This window comes from Pinus tabuliformis, chromosome 1_1, assembly GCF_031772625.1.
Source record: "Pinus tabuliformis cultivar Carrire ecotype Pingquan chromosome 1_1, CPIR1, whole genome shotgun sequence".
NCBI lineage: Eukaryota > Viridiplantae > Streptophyta > Pinopsida > Pinales > Pinaceae > Pinus > Pinus tabuliformis.
Window position 1 is genome coordinate 502,632,968 of NC_142297.1, and position 26,667 is coordinate 502,659,634.

The 26,667-nt window shown below is 37.5% G+C and overlaps 1 protein-coding gene across 1 annotated transcript; it reads right to left on the reverse strand.

The window, feature by feature from the left end:
- Positions 1-15,105: 15,105 nt before the first annotated feature.
- On the reverse strand, positions 15,106-18,447 carry LOC149213969 (uncharacterized). The gene has a single exon (XM_089389225.1). The coding sequence runs from the start codon at positions 18,445-18,447 to the stop codon at positions 15,106-15,108; it is 3,342 nt and encodes a 1,113-aa protein (XP_089245351.1).
- Between the last annotated feature and the right edge of the window lie 8,220 nt (positions 18,448-26,667).

Below are 26,667 nucleotides of genomic sequence, written 5' to 3' on the forward strand. Positions count from 1 at the left end.
AGTCTAGACTTCTAAATGTTGTGCGTTAGGTTCCAAAGAATTTTTATGTTCATTGAAATTTATTTTACAGTTGATATTTCTTAAGAAGTTTGCCTTTAAGGTTCACCGCATGATGTAGATACATAACTCCTAAGTATGCAATCTAAGATGATAAATAGTCGTTTACTTTTCTTTTTGCAATGAAAATCCTAGCTACTAAGGAAAGAGGGGTAAAATACTTTCGACATAGAGCAGAGAGCACACACTAATCTGCATTGTCCTAAACCAATTTCCACAAGCAGTGTAAATGCAAATGCACATGCATGTATTTTTTTTTTCTGCTTTCTTAATGTGTGAATGACAAAAAGAATGCTAAATATAGGTCTGAACTATTCTTCTTTCGAAGTGACAGTACTAACAAATTTCTTTTCAAGAAACGAAAGGAAGACTAAGACAACACTTTGCAATTTCGAATTCAAAAATTACTTTTGACACTTGAAATACTATTAATTCAAATCAAATACAGTGGAAAAAGTGTAATCGACTATCAAAAAGAGGAAGACTCTTTTCTTTGACTAAAAATGACACTTGCGACACATTCAAATCAAAAGACGACAGATCGATTAAGCTACTGTTTGCAAAAGAGAACTGTAAATGACGAAAAATACATAAAAAAAAATTCACAATTCTTTATCAATGGAGGCTGAATAATGTAGAGGAAGGGAGTTTCAACAGTGATATACTGATCACAGACAACAAAACTACTGAATAAAGCTGAAGACAATGAAGGAAAAATGAAAATCTGGAGGCAGAAGCAGTCTTATCTAATCATCGCACCTATAACACAGGGAAACAGGGATGCATCTCACCTACAGCACGCGGGAGGTGCAATGCATCCAAACTGCTAATGAGAGACAGTGCGATGGTCTAGGAACGAGATTGAGCTTCGTTTTTTCTCGCAGTTTGCAGCTAAGTTCAGGGGTTTAGGCTGAGCTAATGATAGGCAGTAAACACAAAGTATAGGGGCTGATCTAATGAGGTTACTTGGGCTACCACCAGGGCACTTAGGATGTTTGCAAGTGAGTTTTTCAGTTCATAAACAAACCTGGAGATTGATTGAAGAAACGTTGATCTACTTTGCACTTGCATAGAAAATGTAGTTCGAAGGCTAGTTGGCTTAACTTCAGGCTCCGTCTGTAGTTTATAAAGCAAACAAATAGAAACAAGAAAACAAGCCATTCGCTCCCTAGCGGAGTCGCCATTTTGTTATCGGGAAAACTAGTGTCCATTCAGAGCTGCTAGTCCCACTAAGACGAGTAGCTATCTTAGAAACAAACAAACTAAAGTTACTTGTGTTTTCCTTTATGAGAGATAGATGAGGGAGAAGCAGAGAGTACTAACCTCAGTCTTTCACTTGGCTCCTTGCTTGTTTCCTCCCTCTTTTGACACAGCTTCACCACTCCTTCCTTACTTTTCCCGCTTCAAAGAACACCTGTAGAGTCAAAGCAGCATAATACCATCAAAGCATAGAGATCTATAACCATAAACAATATAGGATCAGATGTATATTAACCATACAAATGCATATATCAATACAAGATTCAGAGATATACAAGAATATGGAGGAAAACTCAAATAGCTTTATTGATAGAAGTATTAGAAGAGAGGATTACAACCCACTGGTATGACCCAGCACCATCCTCCCAGCATGAAAGCCCTCTTCACCTCATGAAAAGCTAGATCACCCAACAATACAAAGTTGCACAGAGAAACCAACAACACTTCCTTACAAAATACAAAATTCCAGCCTCTGGATCTCTAGGATGAGGGATCCATATATAGATATTTGCAGGTGGTTGAGTCAGCTTTTGGGATTTTTATGAGTGTCCTCTCTCTGATAGTTCTTGGCTCCACTTGGAAATTTCATGATCTCTTACTCATCCCTAGGCAAATTCAGAGAGGCAAGTGTCAAATGGGAAGTTTCTAGAAGATTCTCTGGGTTTCCACCTAGCCAACTGCCTTTGCCATTTGTCTGCTCTCACTCATCACACCCTACAAAAGGGCTTTTCAGTATGCATCACACTTTTTGCATGTGGCAGGTGAGATGCATCTCACCCTTAGCACTGAGCAGTCTGTATGGTCCAGTTTTGACAAGTCCTAAGTAGTTTTTCATGGAGAACTTCTGGGAGATGATGTAATCAGCTGACCTTGCTCCTTTAGGGTATGAAACAACACTTTTAGGGACTTAGAATCCCTTTGTTTATTGACATATGTGATTGGGGTTGCAGTGCCCAAATATGTCTATAACACCAGTTCCAGGTATTTAAACTAGAATTCACCAAATACCCTGTCGATTTCAAAGTAACCAGTTGCTGAGTGTTTTTAGTTAAGTTAAAATTAGTTAAAAATACTCAAGAGCTCAAGCCTACTCCTTGTAGAACACCATTGCCCTAAAAAACTTGAAATTATCCCCCATACTCAAATCCACAAGAAATGAGTATGGTTGTCCCAATTGCTATGGATGTGAGACCTATCTCTACACCCCATTTAGACCTGGACCACCTTCCCCTAGCTGATAAATATTTCTAATAAAAGATACAACTATCATAAAGCTCCTGCTCAAAATACATTTCCAAAGTAGGGACAAGTTCCTGAACCAAGCTGATGAAATTGGCCTTTGGGAGTCAAATTTGCCAAGGTACTAGTTCCCCCAAGTCCACATTTTTCCTGAAATTGTGCACATGGGCTATGGTTGTTACATCCCAAGTCATAGACCTATCATGTCTCATGACCAGAAGGTCCTTTTCACCATCACTGCTGAGTCTATAAATGAAATGCTGCATCTCCAACCAGGGCCAAACCTAACTCCCCTCTCAATTGCAGATCTGTTGGACTTATATCCCAAACTCAGCTCTGCAAAATTGGCCCAATTGCTCCAAACCTTCATCAGAGAAGAGAAGCACCTCCCTAAAGACCCCCCTCCATATGTAGCAACTATATTTTCCCCTTGGGGCCAAAGTATTGTAGCCATGATATCTTGTGTTTTGGGTTACTCCACAAGTGAGTATATTGATGAAATTATCCTAGCTTTCATGTCCATCTATACCCCAGGACAACCTCCTGCAACCATTTATGACTTTGCCACATTCATAGCTGACAGGATGCATGAGTAGTTCACAAGAATGGGGAATGAAAGGGTCTTCAAATACTCTTCAGTTTTATATCATATGTTCCTATATTATCAGTCAGATAAGTTCCCATTCACCCTCCAAAAACTAGACACCAAGGGTCAACCCAGGTCAGTCATTTTTTGGACCCCATTAATCCATGAGTATCAGTCTCCATAATCTTATTCAGACTTCATTGACTTATTTGTACATCCAGTTATGAAAATGTTGACTAGAAACCCTCCTCCAAGAATCAGTCCAGAAATAAAGAGAGTCCTTCAACTGTTAAAGCAGACTAAAGTGGGTGACTGGTACCTTTACCAAAACCACACAGAAATCAGGATATATGGTTGCATGCTTGCACCATACAAATTGCCAAGATACCTCCCTATGAGGTTGTTTGCATTAGAATAGTACAGGAAAATTATCAATGCACATGAGATAAACTTTGTAAATTCCAAGAAGAAGACCAATTTCAAAATAAAAGACCAACTAGGCCCATTTATATGTAACTCTAGGGAGCCTGGGAATGAGGCAGATTTGATATTACAGAAGATGAAGTTCCAGAGAAGTTTTTTTTGGCGATATGAACCTTTGGAATTCATCACCAAGAAGAGGCAAAAGGTCAAGCTGGGACCTTTTATTCACCATCCCATACCTGAGATTAAACCCTATGCCAACCAATCAGAATGGGTGGAAGGAACCCTAGTTGATCAAGACAACACTAGAATAGACATAGGGAACGCTCTAATCGATCTTGAAAAACAACTTGATGAGGGTTCTTTCCTGCAGGTACTAGAGTAGTCAGATTGGCCATAACAGTCAGACAGGCCAGAGAAATCAAGCAAACCAGAGACAACCATGAGTACCCCCTCATTTGTGTAGACTCCTCTAAATGAGGAGAAGAGCCTAAAAAGAAGTAGGGAGGAGGCCACCACATCAGCAAGGGCCACTTCATAGACTTATGCAGACACAAGCTAAGGAAAAAGACAAAGAGTGAATCCTGTCTCTGAACAGGAATGCACAAAGGAAACAACAGAAGTCATAAGCACAAAAGGAAACAGGAGCAGGTCCATCACCCCATCGGAAGGCACACCCTCCACATCACAAGCTCAAGGGTTGGAAAGGAAACTCAGTCTTGACTTATCTTCCTTCAGAATGCCTGCTAACAAAGACCAAGACATCAAGGAAAGGTATAGGGAAATAAAAGCAAGGAATGAGAAGCTTAAGGTCCAAAATTATGCCCAGTACCTGAAGATGACCCCTACCAATCAAACCAGGCTAATGTCAGCCTTTGATATCAAAGAGGGGAAAATGTAGATGACTTTTATCAAGCCTACAACTCAATAGCCAAAAACAACCTCAGATTTCAAGAAAGTAGATTTTGAAGTGCTGGCAAGGGATATCCATCCCATAGACCAGATTGAGCTACACAAGCAAACAGGGGAGATGATATACTCCACCTTGACTGGAAAGGCCATAGCTGCCCACCAACTACAGAATTCCTTAAACAACATATATGCACAATTCCAATTGGAAAAGGCCTCCTCACAGGCCAAGGGCACAAGAATCAATTCCTTAGAGGACTTAGTAATTGAATTGGGACATGATCCCAAGGATATAAAAGCTGCAAAAAAGCTTCAAAAAAGAATAATGATGACATCACTACTCTCAAGAAGCAGCTAAAGATACCCCAGTTGCATCATCCACAAACATTAGATATCTTAGAAGCCCAGCAAGGGCATGAAGAGCTCATGGAATTGGTCCTGAAGCTGAATGATCAACTCAAGGAGACAGAGAAGGCATTGGACACTTTAATTCAATCGAAGCAAAGTGACTTGGCCACAACATCCAGAATTATCATCCCCATAGTATGCACAACAGTTCCTTCTAAACTGGCAGCATCACTGGCACCCACAACTCCACCTGCAACAGCATTGCTAGTAACAACAGAATCTACTACAGCGGCAGGTGCACTAGGGGACAAAGCAACAGAACTTGTGGAATCCATGGAAGATATGTCCATCCAGGCTACAGAGATGAAATTATTTAAGGAAAAGGTAGCAAGTTTGGAAACTGACTACAAACTTTCCCAACTCAAGCAGAAAGAGGAAACACAAAAGGCCCAGAGAATGGATGAGAGGATCAAAATCTTGGAGAAGGATTTAACACTAGAAAAGCCACTTGGACAAACCAAGGAAATGCTATGGGCCAATATCATTGACTTTGTCAATGATATTTGGCCATCAATCCAAGTTATTTTTGAGAAAACAGAGCTAGTAAAGATAGCTACTGAAGCTATCCATAAAGTGAAGGAGGAAATGGGAAATAAGCCTGAGGATGCAAATAGACTCATCCATTTCCTCAATAGAAAAAACAGATATGAGCTACATGAGTTGAACATTGAAGAGAGAACTACCACCATTCTAGAAATAAGGAAGGTCCTTTCCAAAAGGAATCTTATGCTTAATTTGGAAGAAAAGTGCCACAATATGCAGGTAGCCATTGATAGGTTCATGGCTAAATTTCAAGTTTTGAGGGAGAAAAGTATACCCAGTCCTATGGTCATCAATGATAAAATCATGACACAATTGGACTATCGAAACAAACTCAGAAAGTTGGCTAAGGAGAAAGCCAGCTCTTCATCCATAAGGGCATTACCAACAGGGAAAGTCTTGTATGACACTTTTGAAAACTTGTTCTTCCTGGAACATGAAATCAAACATCTTTTTCTCACCAAGCCAAATTTTGCAAAATATATTGAGGCTGATGAAATCTACAGGAGAATGGTAAATGTGAAATTACCAGATGCAAAATGGTGGGAGACAATGACAGATTTACTATGATAAATAAACACCTGAAAGTTATTGTGCAGTAAAACTGAAGTCAACCTGGTAAACAGATGAAAACAAGGCAGCAGGGTAAAAGAGTATCAAATGAAAGATCAAAGTAAAGAAGACTCCAGCGTAAAAATTCCACAACTATCAACCAACATAAAGGGCTACACTTCAACCATAAAGGCCAGCACAACCACAATAAAGGGGACAGTAAGAAACTGTTCATTAGCTGTCTCTATCTTCTTGCTAGAAGATATTTTATATTTCCTAGAATAAATCTCAAGTTGTTTTGAGATATTTTGTAATAAGTTTTTGTATAAATACTTCACAATTCGAAGTATGTAGGGTGGATTCCAAAACATTTCTATAGACTTTTTCTCTCAAATAAGAAATTCTATTGTATCAATGACCGGATTGGCTTACTAGATCAAGGAATAAAGATTAGATATTTTACAGGATTCTTATGTAAAGCGAAATACAAATAAGTATTCTCTCATGTTCAATGTTTTTTTTCCTTCAAGTTTTTTCCATAATCTTTTTGTATCTCTAAAATCTAAATGTTACAACATGGAATGATATTTTAGAAATTGCTTAAATGCACTCTGCCTTTACTGTTATGCATTATTATATGTTTTCTTCACAAATCTAAGTTAAGGAATTCTTGATTGCTCCTTAGTTTAGGTGTCTCCTTGTGATCTATAGCAAGGATTCTTAATTGCCCTTTGTTCATGATTATCCTCTATTCTCCATTTTGATCTCGGTCTAAGGATTCTTAAGTTCCCTTTCACCCTGGTTGGAATTACTTCACCCATTACGCCTAAAGATTTGCATTTTTCTCTGCTAGTCTACCTTGTGAAAATTCCCTTTAATGAATTGGTCCAGTCCTGTTGTCCATTTGTTGACTCCATAGCCCAATGGCTTGAAGACCTAGCTCTATCCCTCTCCTCTAAGAATTCCACCACCCAACCTCCAAATCAAAATCAAAACCCCAAGGAACACTAAGAACTGGCCTAAAATCCCATAAGAAACAAAGCTAAATTATATAGAGAGAGCCCTCTCTGAGTCATAGGTTAGCCAGAGCCTATACTTAAAAGATTGGTTTTTGGTTACCTCGGTTTCTTCCTTCTTCTGATAACTTCTAAGGAAAATTCTGATTGATAACATATCCAAACCTAGTGATTTTGATATATGTAGCGCACCGATGCTACTTTTTCCATTAAGTGCACCGCAAAAAAAAACATCTACTAAAACCTACGACCGCCTAGATTTTTTCAGTTGTGATGAAGTTCCATTATAATCTCTGCTAAAACATCTTCTATTGAAAATGAATGTTTAGCAGATGTTTTTTGATAATTTTTTTCCAATTTTATAACTCTAAAAAGCTTTGTTATAACCTTCGTTAGATGGTTTTTTTCTTATAGTGTAACAAAATAATTAAATGCCCTAGTGCCTCCACCCAAATTCGGGCACCTAGAGAACATTAGAGCATTGCACATCAACAATAGAGAGTAAGTTTCTTGTCTTTGTTTCCACAAAATCTTATCGCTATTACCCTCAAGCTCCCTTCTTGTTGCACTATCTTCATGAATGCCTTCTTTGCTTTCCTCCCCTCACTAATTCCCATGGATGGGATCTCTACTCCCCAAACAATTTTATGCCCATCTTCATCTTGTTTTTGTTTTGTTTGACCACAGTTTCACTGTGGCCAGTCCCACACTTCCACCTGCTCCCTATTGTTCCCCACAATCCATTTTCCCACCGTGTATGCTACAACAACCTCTTTTCTTCGTACATGTGATTGACCCATACCAGATCCTCTCCCAACTGTGCGACCATTCCTAATTATTTTAGTCTATTTTTCTTATACCATTTTCTAAAGAAAATCACACCCCTTTGTCCTTCTTTGTTGAGTTGAAATGGCGTAACTAGTCCATTTAATTTCACACCTTCCAACCTTTCATGGATGTCATAAAATGAGTCTAGTTGTCTTCTAACCCCAAGCAATATCCTATTCAAGCTCTAAAATCCATGTCCCGTATCAACATTTTATATTTTCTATATACAACAAAATTACAAAGTTTATAAGAGGGTGATTTCCCCAAAGGGGATGTAACATCTTGCTTACTAATGATCCTTTTATTTTTTTCTTTGCAACTCTTTATCTCATATTTCAACTTCTTGACATGTTTTATTCCACCAGGCAGTTTTTCATTTCTTGGTCATGGTGGACTTAGTCCATGTTGTGATGTACCATATTTTTGTCCATCCTTATCTAAACTCAAAACAAGTTCCACCATCATGTATATCTCATCGAGAGATTTCTAACGATATAATTTTTATCTCAATATGATTCTCGGATTGAAAATTATGATTCTTTAAATATCAACCAATTAAAAAACACCATGTGGCACCTGCATCAACAATGGTTAAATACCTCACAACTTAATTCCATGGCACAACTGGTTAGGGTAAATTGGTGACCTTCATTCATTGCAAGCCACCTCTACCTCTATGATAGTTAAAGAAAGGGGGCGAGGGGGGATCCACAATTTATCTTTTATGCAACTAAAACCCACACATTTTCCCTTCACCATATCTACTCCATGCATCCTCCTTGTTAGACTGGTTACCTATTTTAATTGTGGGGCCCCTTACCTTCTCAACAGTTAACAACGAGGGGTTTCACAATCATTCTGATGTTGCATGTTAGCTAATGGATAGTTCTTTGTTTAGAGCCCTTTGTAAACCAAAACCTTACCTTTTGAAATTCTCCACATAAACCTTCTGTGGCATAACAAGGATGTTTATGTCAGCTACCAGAAGGAACTCCCATCCAATTTCCTCTGTCAAGCCATGCCATTTCTTAACTTAATTTCTTCTACAACATGATGGGATATTCTACATTAGTTGTCAGGAAGGATTCTCGTCTATCACCTTTTGTTGACCATGCCATCACACCATTGTGCTAAGGAACCAAACTCCATAATGACATAGCCTCTTGATGCATAGAATCCATCTCGACTCCATGTGGCACTCCCTCTGCCATGTGGCACCATAGATCACTGCCACATATCATATAGTTTTGACTGAATCAACATTAAATAATACCTATTATAGTTTCCACATAAGTAAAATGTCATCATATTATCCACATCATCTATCCACATGGTAGGAATGCAAACTCATCACACTTAATGATTCTTCTCCAAGTTCACATTTCATTTCATGATGCATAATGCCATTGACATGAGGTGTGATTGATAACTCTTAATGGGAATATTACCATCTCACTAATTGGATTCTATTAATCTCATCATGTATCATGTCCAATATCAGGTACATTAATGATAGGGGTGAACAACAACAATTAATGTGACTTTTTCCATCCCCCTTCTATCTAATGTGCCCACATTATAAAATAATCACTAAAAAGATCCTCCAATGATTTGAGCGCTATAATGACGTGTCATCGTGACATGTAAACTCCACTCTAATACCATCTCACCCATTCATGCGATATCCACATAAACTTGTCAAGCCCTTATGGCCTCTGCCACCTTAGCGAGGGTTGTGGGTCTCACCAGGCCAAGCCCCTTAATGAAAATTGACATATTTACATTATATTTGATTCTGGGGGCCATATAAGTGCACCAAAATTTTCACCTTGGAAAGATTTCCAGACCCCTAGACCTCTGGGTCACTACAACTCTAAGAAAGAAATATATTGGGCTATTCCACCATTTGGCCCTCCGGAATTAATCCTCCATGCAAGACACACCCATGATGTATTATACAAAATACAACCTCTTTTGAAGTCATCCCCAACGAGGCCCATCATGAATACTCTCCTCTCGAGTAGTATCTAGCTTCACAAATATTTGACATGTCTCAATTAAAGCAAATACACTGATAACCCCGATGTCTAGATACATTTTCTACACAACATTTCATCTTGCTTCTTCACCCTAGATACATATTAGTGTTGGAACACTAAAAATATATCTGGTGCAGATATGGAGTTCACCTAGAAAGCACTTTGGCCCTGGATACATGTGTATATTTCGACCAGGACTTATATAATTCTTGCATGCAACATATGCACCTCACTACTTCCTCCTCATTTGAGGGAGTTTACAACCTCGGATAGACAAGGGATCATGATAATTACAACCTATCAGTTCATGCAAATCACACATTAATATTGATTAACTTAGCACATATGATAATCATAATTATCCATGTAAGTGGTTGTATAACTCAAAAACCCAACAACAAACATAGGGACCAACAAATCCTTCATAATCATGAAAAAACTCACATGCATCATTTCGTTGAGATATTCTCATAACATACTTCCTTTATATATCTCAAGACAATGCAACATTATATATATGTGTACATCCACAAAATTCTCTTATTATTGATAAATAACAATAAGCTTTGTTGTACCCTAAATAATTGTAATGACCCATTCCTATTTATAAGCAAAAGGGTATTAGAATGTATACGATGTATGCATATGATAGCTACATATGCATACATCGCATGCCTTGCACTATTATACTTATTAAATAATTAAGAAAGATTGCTAAATGAATGGTAAAGGGGGTTAAGTACCTAAATTATTAAGAAGGGATATATTACCTAAAATTTGACACTCTCAAAATACACATATTAAGTATTTCATAATTATAAGGTTATTAAATAAAATTAAGTTAAAAACTTATAATTTAACATAACAAACATATTAATATACCTCATCTTCCAACTACGCATAAGCTTATGGTTATCAAAATAAAATCTTTTGAGAGCGGTGGAAGAGGGCAGCGACCGCCTAGGAAGGATATATATATATATATATGAGTACACAGAGGTACCAAAAACAAAGGATAACTAGGGATTAGAATCAGAACTGGAATAATGGAATCAAAATTGGAGATTTGAATGAATACTATAGATTTGAGTAATTTTTCTTGAGGATTTTGGGAACGGGGGCCAAAGTGCTTCAACTTTGAAGTATTTTGGAGCTGTGTACCAAGGATTGTGCCCAGTTTGGCAGGAAGGATTTGGTCATTTGGTAAGAGGAGAAAATTTGGAGCGACGACGGCCCAGGATCGACTTCAAAAGTGAAATCCAGGTATGCATTGTGTATTTAATTGGTAAATTGTGTTTACAAAATATCACTATATGAATAATTAACATCGATTTGTAAAAGTTGTTAATTTGATTTTAAACCAATGTCTCACAAAAACATTCAACACATGGATAACTTCCACACCATGTTAAGTAACTTACAGTATGAAACAAGGACAGGAGCCATTAGATTCATAAACATAATAGATGAATGAAATCACATGCTATATCATAACAACTAAGGAACTTCAATGATCCATGCATATTCATGTAACTCTACAAATCATGAGGATATCAACAACCACCTAGATCCATAATTTTATCATGACCCTGAAGACATAAAAAGTAAGTAACTCACCAGAATTAAACATATATCTCAACAATATTCTAGAATTAGAGGTTTTCTATGTGCACAACACATGAGTTGAATTCCTAATATGATAACCCATCACCATGATTGTGGCAATGAGTTGTATAAACTTATAAATGTATAAAGATAACTAAATCTTCTGAAATCATAGATAAGCCCTGAGTGATATCAGATCACCAATTAGGATCATAGCAAAAAACCTGCAAAATAATAGAAAGATTACATCCACATAATGAAAGTAACTCACAAGCATCACCAAGACACAAGGTAGATGGTTAATCAAGATTAAATAGTGAATCATACATCCTTATATATATTCCAAAGTATTACTCATTGGTCATGAATCCAATAAGGCATATTACAATTTATAGGATAAAATGCATAATTGAAGAATACTTAACTAAATTAGTCTGAGATGGTTGGAAACTTAAAGAGAGATTTACATTGTCCTCCCAGCTATAGGTCAGCTACATTGCAACCATTCTTGCAGCTGACCATCCCCGAGCTAGATTCAGTGTCTGAGGAATTGCTTGCACAAGGGAATTTGACACTAGTGGGTTTCTCATTTACTCAGTTTCATACCATCCACATAGGCTTAGACAAATAGGGTCTCAAACACAGTCAGGGGAATGGTGCCTAGATTCACAAAGCACAAACTCGAGGTCACTACAAATTAACTGTAGGTTGCAAATCACTAATCAACTCCATCGCTACCCATGATTAACTATTTCATACCCCCACCACTAAGAATGTCACCTCAAATAAATCTTGAACGCCTTATGATAATAGCTGGAAATAATGTATGCCAGTGAGATAAGACTTAGAACAAGTCACCAAAATCTCTCGAATAACCTCTCTCTCTACTAAGTGATATTTTTAGACTATATCAATCTACCTCTTTTTTTTTTCCCTTCAGGTCCTTTTGTATCATCCTATGAGTGCATCCCTTCCTATTCTTCACATCCCAACATGAAACTTCCATGCTTTCCTTTGTCCAATCCCATCTTTTCCAAGTGTCAGGTGGTGGATTGCTACCTCCTCCCTCTTCAAGTGCATATGGACCTATTCACAACACATAATAGGTACCCAACATGTAAGAAATATGTGTAACCACTAGCACACCACTAGTAACTGCATCTTTTAATTTAGCTAGCAGACGTCATGGATTTAAACAAGATTGACATATGACAAGCTTCCTTCAAACCAAGGATTTGTAATAGTATCCAAACTTCAGTTGTGTTAATTAATAAGAATTATCATATTATTAATCCAAGCTTCGCCTAATCACAGTCCTTCCATGCTGGCAATACAATCACAACCATAATTACAATAAGATTGGGTAGAACAAGGTGATGTTACATCTAATATTATATTCATTAGGATTCAACAAGTTATCTTTTCCATATGAATGATTTAAAATATAAATTATAGATAGGATTTTCATTTCACTTACCATATTTGTTTAAGGAGATTAATGTTTCTTCCTATTTAAAATGAAAAGCTTAGTAGGATTAGAGAAAGTAGGAATCTAAACCTTGTGCATACAGTGCATGAGATCTTGCAAAGATTTAGAACCTTCATTTGAAAAAATAAATGCATGAGAAATCTATCCCATATTGTTGATAATAGCAAGTATTTCTTTGAACTTGCAATCTTTGTTAATTTTAAATGTGAGTCCATCCTTTTTACAATCATGCACATCAATAACAACATTATCAACTAGTAAGTCAACAATATTATGTTCTCTTCAGTGTTGTCCCACCCTACATAATGGATAATTTGTAAAAGAAATATAATAATATTTTGATAAGAAAATGTAGATTATATTAAGTACTTTTTCTTCCATTACATGGACTTCTCCTAATATTGGATCTATCATTTACCACTTAATATTCTAAAATTCATCATTTGATATTAATGAAATGTATTGTGTTTTTATATTCATTAAATATTTTCTTAGCTCTATGTGTTATTATCAGTTGCATCTTCTCAAAACCATAAGAGATGATTGTTTTTTTTTTTTTTTGTAAGCTGGGTGTTTCTCATTCTATTACTCGATCAAAAAACAGTACATCAAATCATAATCAGTCATAGCCCGCCCTCAAGGGGAAACCGGGTCGGAGTTCCATCGATAGTTTTTAAAAGCAGCCCAAAAATAGAAGGCTCTCAGTCTGGTAGTCTGAGCAAGAAAAGATATACAATCATGAACATTACTAACACTATGTCTAAAACTGCTGTTCTGAATTACATGCCTTCTACTATCTCTAACAGGTACAAATCTAAAGCCAAAAAAATTACTAAAGATGTTAAACATATCTCCTGTCATTCGATGCCGCCATCAGGATGTTGAGCTGCTTCATCCGCTGGGTCTGGGAGAATGCGGTTCAGCAGCTGCTGAATAGCCTCCAGCTTCTCATCTTGTTTGGTCATTGCCACACGTAGAAAGGCCAGTTCACAGCGGATATCTGGACCCCCTTTAGCCAAATTGACCATTTCTTTCGCCACCTGCTCCAACGCTTTGGCCATGAGGCCCTTCATAACCCAGTAGATGTGGAGCGACTGTTTGAATAAGGACATGCGCCCTCGAGTATGCCCCGGGTCAGGGATAAGGAATTCCCATTCGCCCATCTCTTCGTCGGAATTCTCCTGAATCGAATCTTCTTCCAGGTGTTGCATGAGTTTGCGAACAGCAGGTTTGGCATTGCGGGAGAAAGCCTTTTCAGCCCTGCGAATTCAGTGTAAGACGGTTTCTTTTTGCTTCCGTCTCTTCCCCTGGCCACCTCTGGAGGTTTCCCCCTCCATCTTGCCTTTACCCTTCTGGCTTTTAGTCCGTTTACCATTTCTGTCAGGATCCTTATCAGTTGGCGGGCTGCGCTTCCTCATACCGTAGCGCCGGACCTTCGGGTCTTGAAAACCAGTCAAATCCACCTCCTCTTGCTCCTTTCCTTCCTCCGTCGCGGTCTGTCGGTGGTATCTGCCATTGCTACCAACATCTGGGGCTGGGTCTTCATCCGAATCATCCTCAATTTCCAAAACAGTAAAAGGAGGGTCCTGCTGCATAATGATTTTGCCTTTACGGCGTCTGCTGTCCTCCCCGACATTCTGATTCTCTTCCACCTGCCTAAGCTTCTGTCTAGTTTCCATGATAAACGACGGACGGACACCCATGGTTCTCTGATACCTAGGAATGGACTCTGCTCGCTGGTGATGCTTAAATGAAACCTCCACCCTAACCCAATTTAGAAAGATGCAGAATGAATTTTCATTCGGCCAACGTAGGGAATAAAAGCGACTTCTTTCCGTCGAGAAACCGCTTGTTCCAGTAATCTTCTGCCGCCAGAAACTCACCTTAGAGCCATTACTCTCGGTCATCATATCTTTGTTAATCTCTTCTGCTGTGAGGTCCGGCGGGCCGCAGTCTGCACCTCTCATAGAAAGACCATTAATTACGTTACCTGGAGTGTACTGTCGCCCAAACATTTCAACTGCCGTCACTGTACTGTCGTCTAGGTCACGATCCTTCAGTCTGCAATCTTTCATGATGCTTTTTGTCTGTCTCGACTGGATTCTTCCCTTTGCTCGAGGCCTCCACTTGCCCGTATCTGTCCGGCTCCTTGATTCATTCATTGGCATTTGTTGCATGGTCATGATCGGATTTGATTATATTTGCCAGCTCTTCCCAATCCTGATTACCCTCCACAGCTCTCCATTGGCTGTCTATGGTATTGCCACGTCCTCGGCAGCTCCAATTGGCAAGCCAATCGGCAGGCTGATTTCCTTTGCGCCGAACATGGCTAATGAGTCTATAATCGATGCGCTTGATAAGACCTGCTATTTCTTGAATAATGCCCGCCGTGCGCCAGCTTTTGGCCACTTTCTCCCATGCCTGCCCATTGCTGAGCCTCCTCAGCATGTCAACAGCGATCTTCGAATCCCCGGAAATTTCCAGATTGTTATAGTCGTTTCTAATGGCAATACACAGACCCTGATGCAGGGCCCAGAACTCAGCCTCATTATTGATCATCTGCCCTCCCCATTCTGCGAAAATCCATCTAACCTGGTGATTACTGTCTCTGAAGATTCCCCCGAAGCCAGCTTCGCCCGGGTTCCCCTTCGAGGCCCCGTCAAAGTTGAGTTTGATAAACTGATCTCGCGGATATCTGAATTTATCTGAACTTTGAATCCGCATGTCCTGAGTGGTCGGACTTTTGAAGTGCACCATTTCTATTTGAAGATTTAACTTGTTTAAAATTTCCTGTTCTTCCAAGTTTGCTTTCCAATCATCAGTTTCCCATTTTTCGACCAGGATAGTCTCACGCATACTTCCAATTACCCGATCCCAAATAAACTCTGGATTTATTCCAGAGTTTTGAAACACCCTCCTGTTTCGTTCCTTCCAGATCATCCATAGTATGAAGGGAGAGATAAGGTTCCAAGCCCTCTGGACAACCCTGCATTGAAAGGTTTCCTTATTCCACTGGAAGACCAAATCAGTGAAGTCTCTGGTATAAAAACCATTTTTGTTGAATAGCCGTTTAGTCTTCTTCCAGAGTTGCTCTGTGTAGGAACAATTGATCAACAGATGGTCCCTAGTCTCAGTATCCTTGTTACAAAGGTAGCAACGAGAAGGGCCGATGAATCCTTTCTTTTGAATTCGATCCCAGGTCAGAATTTTGTTTTTAGAGGCTAGCCATACAAAGATAGAAACCTTAGGCCACCAGTTGCTTTCCCAGTTAGTTTTCCAGTCTATATTCATGTCATCTCTGTCCTGAGCGTCCTTTAAGAAGTAGGCCTCTTTCGTTGTGAATATCCCTTTCATATTGTATCCCCATCGAAGGATATCTTTCCCGTGTCGTTCTCGGATTTTCCTTGATCCCATCTCTTTTCTGTAGTGTTCCTGGAGTTCGGGGGACAGTTCCCGATCCCACTTTGTCGGGTCTTCCCAGATTCTCCATCCCTCCGACATTTCATTTATTTTCCAGTAGTCCTTAACTCTGGGTCTGTTTCTTTCAATTCTATCCCGTATCTGCAAGAGGTCCTGGTTATTCGTTAATCTCTCTCGCTGTTGCCACCTATCATCCCAGAAGTTAGCTTCCCTACCTCCTCTAATTTCCCAGAAGGTATGATTGTTAATTATATCTCTGTTTTGGGAGGCAAGATCCCAAATAGAGGAGCCTTTAGGGATTTCCTGCTGTCTTAGGATGTCAGCTGGAGAGTTTGGCATTCTATATTTGGTCCTCCATATGTTTTTCCATAAGTCATTTCCACCACTGAGCCATCTCCACCACAGTTTAACTCCTAACACCTTATTAAGGATTTCCGGGTCCCTTAGACCTAAACCTCCTTTTTCTTTTCTCTCTGTCAGCTGTCTCCACGAGACCAGGGCCCATTTTTTCTTCTGTTCAGATCCACTCCATATAAATTTTCTTATTATTTCCCTAATTTTGGCACAAACCCCAGCAGGTGCCGCCATACTCGCTAATGGGTATATAGGGATCGCCTGGAGGACCGACTTGGCTAGAACGACTCTGCCAGCGATATTCAGAACTCTGAAAGCCCAGTTTGAGACCTTGTTGTTTAGTTTGTCAAGGGTTCCTTGCCAATTCTTCACCTTTTTTGAGGTGAGGTCCAGAATATTACCTAAATATTTAGAAGGAAATTCTCCTTTCTTGAAGCCGAGAATTCTAATAAGATGAGATTTGATCTGCTCCATTGTATTGAAGATGAAGATGCAAGACTTGTCTTTATTAATTTCTAACCCAGATGCCTCGGCAAATAAGTCTAGGATTCTTTTAAGGTGTCGGACTTCTCTTGCCGTTGGTTCCCCATACAACATAATGTCATCAACAAATTGTTGATGAGTTAAAGGGAGATTGTTTCCCCAAAGTTTCAGTCCTTTGATTCTATTTGCTATTCTTTCTTGTTTAATAAATCGACCAAGTCCTTCCGCGGCAAGAATGAAAAGGAAAGGGGGCAAAGGGTCGCCCTGACGGAGGCCTCGGGATGCATTAAAGGTTTTAGAGGGGCTTCCGTTAACCAGAATAGAAAAATGGGGGGATGAGATCAGGTTATGAATCCAAGCAATCCATCTTTGCTGGAACCCAAATCTCTCTAGCACTGTTTCTAAATACTTCCAGTTAAGCCTATCATATGCTTTGGATAAATCCAATTTGATCAGCATCCCTTTTTGTTTTTTAACCTTTGGGGAGTGAATCACCTCCTGAGTTACTACCAGCCCATCGAGAATTTGCCGTCCTTCCACAAAACCGGTCTGTTCAGCCGAGATAAGATTGTCCAAGAGAGGTTTGAGTCTTTTGGCAATCAGAGAAGTTATCATTTTGTAAATGACGTTACAGAGAGCTATAGGTCTGAATCCACTTGCCTCTTCTAGGTTGTCTCCCTTAGGTATGAGGGAAAAGAAAGTTGAATTGAAAGCCTGCCATACCTTTTGATTTATTCTTGATTCTTCCACTATGTCCAGAATCTCGTTCCCCAAGAAGTGCCAGCTTGCCTGGTAGAAGTCCACTGTGAAACCATCCGGTCCAGGAGTAGTCCCTTTTTTCATAGTCTTCACGACATCTTCCAGCTCTTCTAAGGTCACAGCCCTCATGAGGGCTTTGTTTTGATCCTCAGTGACCAGATTAGGAATGGCAGAACAGATCTCTTGAATGGCCCCCGATCTATCCACTTGAGGTTCTGTTAGCATCTCTTTGTGGTAATCCACTAAAACCTGCTCTATTTCCTTCTGCTCCACCACCCTTCTCGCATTCCTATCATTAATCGAAAGGATTCTATTTCCTTGCCTGTGTTTGATCATTGACTGGTGGAAGAATTTTGTATTTTTCTCTCCCTCTCTTAACCATTTTATCCTAGATTTCTGACGCCAGAGGATCTCCTCTTGTTTTCGTCTTTCTTCCAATCTTCCGAGGATTACTCCTTCCCTGATAATGCTGACCTCCATAAGAGATGATTGTTAATCCTTCTAAATAACAACATTATATAAATACCTTTTCCTTTGTATAATAGATGAAGTTGGCTTGGAACTACCATTACAATAAGAAACGAAAATATGCTCTTGCATAATATGCATATTTCATCCAATAAATCGTGTGTTAGGAGAATTTGAATCTTGTTGGGATAACATAGCCCCAAGATCAAAGAGAGGGAAATTTTGTTTTAATTTTAAAGTGAGTGATTCATTCTCTAATTTTGATGGAGGAAAGATTACCAAAAATAAAATTTGAAGTGCTCTTTAAAATAATGATTCGATGGAACACGTTAAAGATAGAAAAAGACTTATTTTGAAATGGGTTATATATCTATCTATATATAATTATAATTTATTTTATTTAAAATTGGATGAGAATTTATATTTATTATAAATTTAAGTTATAATATTTAAACTATTTAAATATATAAATAAGTAGGGTAATTATTTACGTTAAATAACTAATAAAAAAATAATGATAAGATATTTTATTTAATTTTAATGTAAGTTAAATATCAAATTGGTGTATAAGACATTTTTATTTGTGGAGTAAAGAACTTGATTATTAAAGTATATAAAAGCATATATACTCTACCACTCTCATTTTAAAAGACAAAAAATAACAAAAACATAAAACAATTAAAATATAACTGAATTAAACAAGTGTAATATGAAGCGTTGTTGCTTAATACCAGTTTCTTTTGCTAAAAGTAAATGATATTAGAAGTTAGTATTTCCCTCTTCTACAAAAAATAATTGATAGTAGAAGTTATTATGCATAAAACTATTGTTATAAAGATAGATAAGGTTGTTTTGTAAATAAAATGTTAAAATCTATAGGTTATAAATAAATTAAACTGAAATAGAGAGGAATGATATAAGAAATATGATGTGATTGCCATTATTGAACATCTACATTGTAATAAGGGTGGAAGAGCATAGGTATTGAATCCTTCATATTTTATAAGTATTCAATTTCATTGTAATTGTGAGTTTTTTCACATTGCAATTAATTTAATTTAGAAAATGTTCATCTATATTCATAATCTAATATTTAAATCATAATTTTTTTAATATTTTTTTAAATAAAAATGAATAAATTATTTTCTTAAATAAAAATAATAATTTTTGGAAAAACATATCGTAAAGAAATGAAATTAGGTATGATTGTTAGTATATATTCTCTTTTATATGTTATTAGTGTTCGTAAAAATTGAACTTTCAACTAATATTTTTAATTAATTTTAAAAGATTGAATAATTTTTTGACAAATACATAATTATATTAAAAACTCATTGTTATTATTAGAGAAATAAAATTAAGGATAATTGTTAATATATATTCTCTTTTATATATTATTGTTGTTCTTTAAAGCTAAACTTTTAACTGATATTTTTAATTGATTTTTAAAAGTTTATTAGATTTTCAAACTGATATTTTTAATTCATTATTAAAAATTTATTAGATTTTCAAATTTTTGTTTTAATATTTTTTAAAATTAAATAATTATGAAATATTACAAATATTTCTTACTTCTTTCAAATAAATAACTATTAAAATATTAAAAATACCTCTTACTTCTTTCAAATTGCATTAATAATAATACAATCACATATTTTAATAATTAACAACCTTTTAACTTTCGTTATATATTATTAGATATTTAAAATTGCTCACAATTTAAAATGTTAGTTTTATGACAAATATCAAAAATATAATACCCGAGTTGATGTCATACATTATTATGCACGCCACACACATTTGAACTTCAAAATTCGTGTAATATTTTTGTGTTTGAAGCCCATGGGTTTATTAAAATGCAACGTAGTTCTACAAATAATTTATAGCTAACCTGAACTTTCTTCTAACCCATCATACATTTTATCATTAATAAGTTGGGTTAGGGAAAAACATCATATTTGATCATTATATTTTATTTTAATATTTATTAGCAATTGTCCCAAAAGGTGCAAAGAGAGGTCCATAGGATTGTTAAATTGGAAACCCTGTATTTTGGTTTTCATAATCAAGCAAGAAATAATTTGCCTTATGTACATATAAGAAAGAACATAATATTATTTGGTCAGGTCCATCACAAATGGAAATAATTTGTTCTCATTGAAATTGAAGCATAAACATTACGATACTCTTCATATACTACCCACCACTATCAGTTTTCATCCCTGTGCTTACGCAACTCAATCAAAATCGAAACAAAGACAAAAGAGGGGCAATATTAATATAGAAATCCCAACAACACAGTAACCTTCAATTGGAAATCCTCACCAATCAACCTTCAAATATTCTATGAGCACATTGTATTGTATGTTGTGGAACTCTCTAGGTTTATTCCTCATAAACAACCAAAATAGAAAGTATACTAGTGCAATGTGCTTTCTTGTGAAACCCAACGAATATGAGCTAATAGAGCTAAATTGTTATTGTTAACCTTCTGAAGAGATATTGTTTTTTCATATCAGAAGAGTTGTGTCTCATTGAATCAAACCAACAATTTCAATTATAAGCAATTTCTTCATTGCTTAATCAAGAAAATTTGACCAATCTCTAATTGCACTTAAAGCTTCATGTTCTAGGCCTTTCCTCAGCAATTCACGTAGTGCTGCCAAGGATCTTTCTGTTCTTTTTGCATTCTCTGTTGTTTATAGCTAGCTAAGTTTTTCTAGAAAACACATATGTGCAAGCTCCTCCAGAGATGCTTCAATCTATATCATAACTGGAGCATACAAAGTGTTAAATTTTGTATTAGTTAATTTAGCCCAATTTATCCATTTCATTAACAATGCATCCAACTATTCATAGTATAATCAATCATAAACGTAACTGAAGAATGAAAAATATAAGCAGTGATAGAGAAGACAACAACACACAACCATAAGAGACAATAGATTGGTCCAAGACCAGGGAAAAACCCCACAAGGGGGAAACCCTTTCAAATCTTCTTCTTTAGTAGATTGTCATAAAAAGTTACAGCAGTGAGTACAATGAGCCCAATACATAGATCAGCAACAGGTAACAATAAACCAGATCTACAAATCTACATATCTGTTATACCAGCAGATAAACTCAGATCTACCGATCTACAACAGAGAAAGCTAGATCCACTGATCTGCAACAAAGAAACCCAGATCCATAGATCACTGATGTTGATATTCCAAAACCCTAGATCTGAACTAGGTCACTCTCATCAATACTATATGTGAGCGACTGAAAACCTCAAATTCGAACTCATGAAGACAGTATCCAAGAGACCGTAACAGCGAAGTCACTCCTAGGAGGTCTTTTTGCCTGCGACTATGGCCCTGAACAGAAAAGAACCAAAGTTGCTCTCTTGTCAAGTTTTTCGAGAGACCAGCGAGTCAAAGTCACACCCTATCAATGCTATCCGGGCGATTGTAATGGTAGAGTCACTCCCTGGGCTACCTAAAGCGAGCGACCGGGGATCAAAACCTTCTGATCTGCCTCTGAACCCAAAGTTGCTCCTTCTGAACTGCCCCCAAGCAACCAATGTGTCAAAGTTGCTCCCTTGCCCACTCTGTGCTAAGGACTATGGACGAAAAAATTTAGATCCATTCCAACAATTGAGATCCAGAAAGCCCTAACCTAGAGTGAACCTTTCACCTGTGATCTCAGACTCAATGAGGAATTTCGTTGATGAACCTGTGTGAGCCAAGACAATGTAGAAGAATAGAAACATAACTTGAGTGTGTGTCCAAATGAGCTTGAGGTCGCTTCCTTTTATAGGTTGTCTTGAGGGTTTACTTGGGATTAAGAATGACCCAAGCAATTAGCCAAGTGGTTAGGGACGACCCATTTCATAATGAATGAATTAATAAAATAATTCAAAACTTAACTTCCACTTGACCGAATCAAGTGATCTTTAGGTCCATTTTGGTCCTCTCAAAAAGAGGAATTTAATGCAAGCATCATCTTGGTCATCTGAATTGTCCAATGTGGAATTTTACCGTAGTTGCAAAAATTAACACTCCCTCTCAACTAGGGATAATTCCACTTATCTATATATTTGCATCATCTTTTCAAGTTGTTGCAATTCTTGACTATCTCTACTCAACTCTAATTGTTGAAACTTTCTCTAATCTAGAAGAAGAAGAATTTGTTATCGAAGGGAGCTTAGTCTACCACCCTCTATCCATAAAGCTGCTATCTAGAATCTCTGCAATCAGGCTGCTACCCAAAACATCATCATCAATCATTATCAAAGAGTATATCATCAGGGAGCACAACTCAACCTGGAACCATATTGGGGAGCAATATATTCCACCCATACCAAGAAATAAGATAACTCTCCTCACAATGGAGTACACCCTCAACCCTGGAATCTCATCAGGGAGCTTACTCTCTACCCGGAATCATATCAGATTATCTCAAACCACAATATTTCTTATTGATCTTCCTATCAATGTTAGAGCACTTGCATCGTACTCGACTAAGTGTGTACACCCCAAGTAAACTCTCAACTCGTTGGCAAAAACGAGGAGCAATATTGCATCTAGCTAGCCTTCTTGATGGTATGATACCAACTAGGGTATAATCTGCAAATACCAATAAGTGAGTAGCATTCTTCGACCGTATAAATATAGGGGAGCAACATTCTTCAACCCTAGGTAACAGATATGGTACCTCCATATTTTCCAGAGTTCCCTTAACTCTAGGAGCCCTTTATCTCAATTCCTCACCCTGAGAGCTCAAGCAGGGCAGGAAGAGTATGCTCAGTGTCTTCGATCAACACTGCCCCTTATCTAGAGGGGCTACATCCATCAATCCAAGATTTTCTATGAACTTTCTCTGTGGTAATGCCTTGGTGAGAATATCTGAAATCTGATCATATATTGATATGTGATGGAGATTGACAGCTCCTCTCTACACCATATCTCGAATGAAGTGATATTGAATTTTAATATGCTTGGACTTGTCATGAAAGACAATATTTTCTACCAGAAGGCTCACACTCTTGTTGTCACACTATATTATTATGGTGTCTTGGACCTACTCAAACAACTCTCCAAAGAGCTTTCTTAACCATACTGCCTCGCAAATAGCCATTTTAGCGGCAATATATTCTACTTCGGTTGTGATCAATGTTACAAATTTTTGTTTCCTGCTCATCTAGGATATCATGGCAGATCGAAGGCTAAAACAACATCTGGAAGTACTTTTCCTGTCGAAAGTATTTTCGGCCTAATCAACATTAGTGTATCCATGAAGCTAAACATTTCCTACAGAATATCTCAAGCCAAGTGTAATTGACCCATGCAAGTATCTCAATATGTGTCTGGCAGCTATCCAATGTGAGTGGTGGGGCTCAGTCATAAACTGACTCAGAGTGTTTACTACATAACATATATCTGGACGAGTGTTCACAAGGAACATCAAAGCCCCAATCAATTGTCTATACTAAGATGGATTTTCTAAGTCTAGTCCTACAGCATCTCCACATAATTTCTTGAAATTTATTTCCATAGGAGTGACCATGGATTTACATTCAGTCATTCCAAATATTTCCAGTAACTTTACAATGTATTTCCCTTGCGAGAGGAAAATTTCACCAGACTTTTGCCACACTTCAAGGCCCAAAACATAGTGCATAAGACCAAGGTATTTCATTTCAAACTCAGAGGCTAGCTTCCTCTTACATTTGATCATTAGAGGCTCACTACCTATCAAAAATAGATCGTCAACATACAAAACCAGAATCAATTGCATACCTTGGATTACCTTGAAGTATAGGTTGGGATCGACACTGCTTCTTGTGAATCCCAACTTTATTAAGTAGTTGTCAATACGCGCATACCAAGATCGAGGAGATTGCTTCAAACCATACAATTCCTTCTTCAACCTGCACACATGTGTTTTCCAGTCTTCCACTTCAAATCCTTGTGGTTGTTCAACATATACCTCTTCCTGTAACATGCCATGGAGGAAGGTGGTCTTTACATCCATCTAATGAAGAGTCCATCCTTGACTTGTAGCAAGGGAAACTATAGAGTGGATGGTTGTATATCGAGTTACTGGAGAAAATATGTCATCATAATCTTCTCCCTCTTTCTGAGAGAATCCATGATCCATGAACCTTGCTTTATATTTCTCGATGCTTCCATCACTTCCATGCTTGATTTTAAACAACCATTTTGAAGTCACAGTAGACTTCCCTTTTGGTCTAGGTACAATATCCCATACATCATTTTTTATAATTGATTCATATTCTTTAGCCATAACATCCGTCCAAACTTTTTCTTTTACTACTTCTTCAAATGAGGATGGTTCAACATGAGTCATAGTACTCATTAAAACAACATATCCCTGATACCTTCAAGGTTGTTTCCTTTCTCTCAATGATCTACAGATGGGGACATTCCTTTCCGTATCCTATAGAGTGTCACAAAGATCTCTTCTTAGAGGGAGGATCTAACGGATCCATAGGCTCTATTGGATCATCAACCATATCATGTTCAAGTGCATCCGGACCATCCAGAATATCCTAGTCATCATTCTCTTCCTTGGAAGGAGGAGCTAGAGGAACATCTCTTACTTTTCCAAGAGATTCATCTTCATCAAATGCTACATCCCTGCTAATTTTTACCTTTCTCTGACTACGAAAATAAATTCTATAAGCTTTCGAATTTTCATAATAACCCACAACATACCTTTTCTTCTAGTAGCTTCCAGTTTGTTCCTTTTGTCTTTCGACGCATGAAAATATATTGGGCATCCAAATACACGAAAATGGTTGATATCAGGCTTGATCCCTGTAAATATTTCTTCAGGAGTCTTGTTTTCCAACACTTGATGAGGCACCATGTTCTGAACATATACCGCAGTATATGTAGCTTCAGCCCAAAGGAATTTTGGCATCTTTTCATTAGGGAGCATAGCACGGGAAACTTCTAATATAGATTGGTTCTTTCTTTCGGTGAGCCTGTTCTGTTGAGGAGTATATGTCACAATCATTTCCTTTTTTATTTCGTATTTCTTGCAGAATTCTATGAATTATTTTGACATGTATTCTCCTCCATTGTTGGACCTAAAGACTTTGATTCTCTTACCTAATTGATTTTTGATCAATACTTTGAATTCCTTGAAAGTTTTGAAGGCTTCATCCTTGTGCTTAAGATAATATATCCATGTCTTTCTTGAGAAGTTGTCAATGAAGGTAATGTAGTAGAGATGACCACCAACTGAATGCACAAGCATCAGACCACATATATCAGAATGAATGAGATGAAGAATGTCATAAGTTTTGTTCTTACTGGAGGGAAATGGTCCCCTTGTTTTCTTTCCACTTGCACAACCTCTGTAGACTCCATCATGTTGAGCCAAAACATCGATCATACTAGAGACCAATTTCTTCAATTTTGGAAGTGCATCATAATGAAGATGAGCGATTTTGCGGTGCCATAATCACTCAAGTGATTTGTATAATGAGCCAATGCAAGGAGAGGTCTTCCTATGACCTTATAGAGTCCTTAAAATATCAATCCTAGTATAAAGGCATCTTGCATAGATGAATCAGCATGCCAAGATAGAACTTTACCTTTGATGAAGGAAACCCTCATCCCTTTGTCTTCCAATGCAGATACAGATACCAAATTCTTCATTAATCTTGGTACATACATGACATCATGCAACATAACATATTCCCCAGAATTTAGCTAAAACTTGACGGACCCAAAACGTTTCACGAGATGAGTAGAATTGTCTCCAAGAATTATCCTTAACTTAGTCTCCCTCTCTACCAGATCAAAGAGGACTTCTTTATAACCAGAGAAATGATGAGTGGCCCCACTATCAACTAGCCAACTATCCCATGAATCCAGTGGAGAAGAACTAGTAAGAGCAGATATGAGAATGTATTCAGATTTATTTGCAATATTACTTCCATATTTGGGTGCCCTTTGCTTCTTTTGAGGAGGATAATGTTCTTCATGGTCGCTTGAGGAGTCTCTTCTTCTTCTCTCATCTCTTTTTTCATGATTCTTTCTTTGATTGTCTTTTCTTCCCCTTTTATTGTAGTTTTAGAATGATCTCTTCCCTTTCTCGAGAAAATCTCATGCATAATGACCTTTCTTATGACAATTGAAGCACTCAATATGAGATATTGATCTGTCATTCCTTCTTTTTCAGTTTTGAAATGTGGGATTCCTTGGATAAAATCCT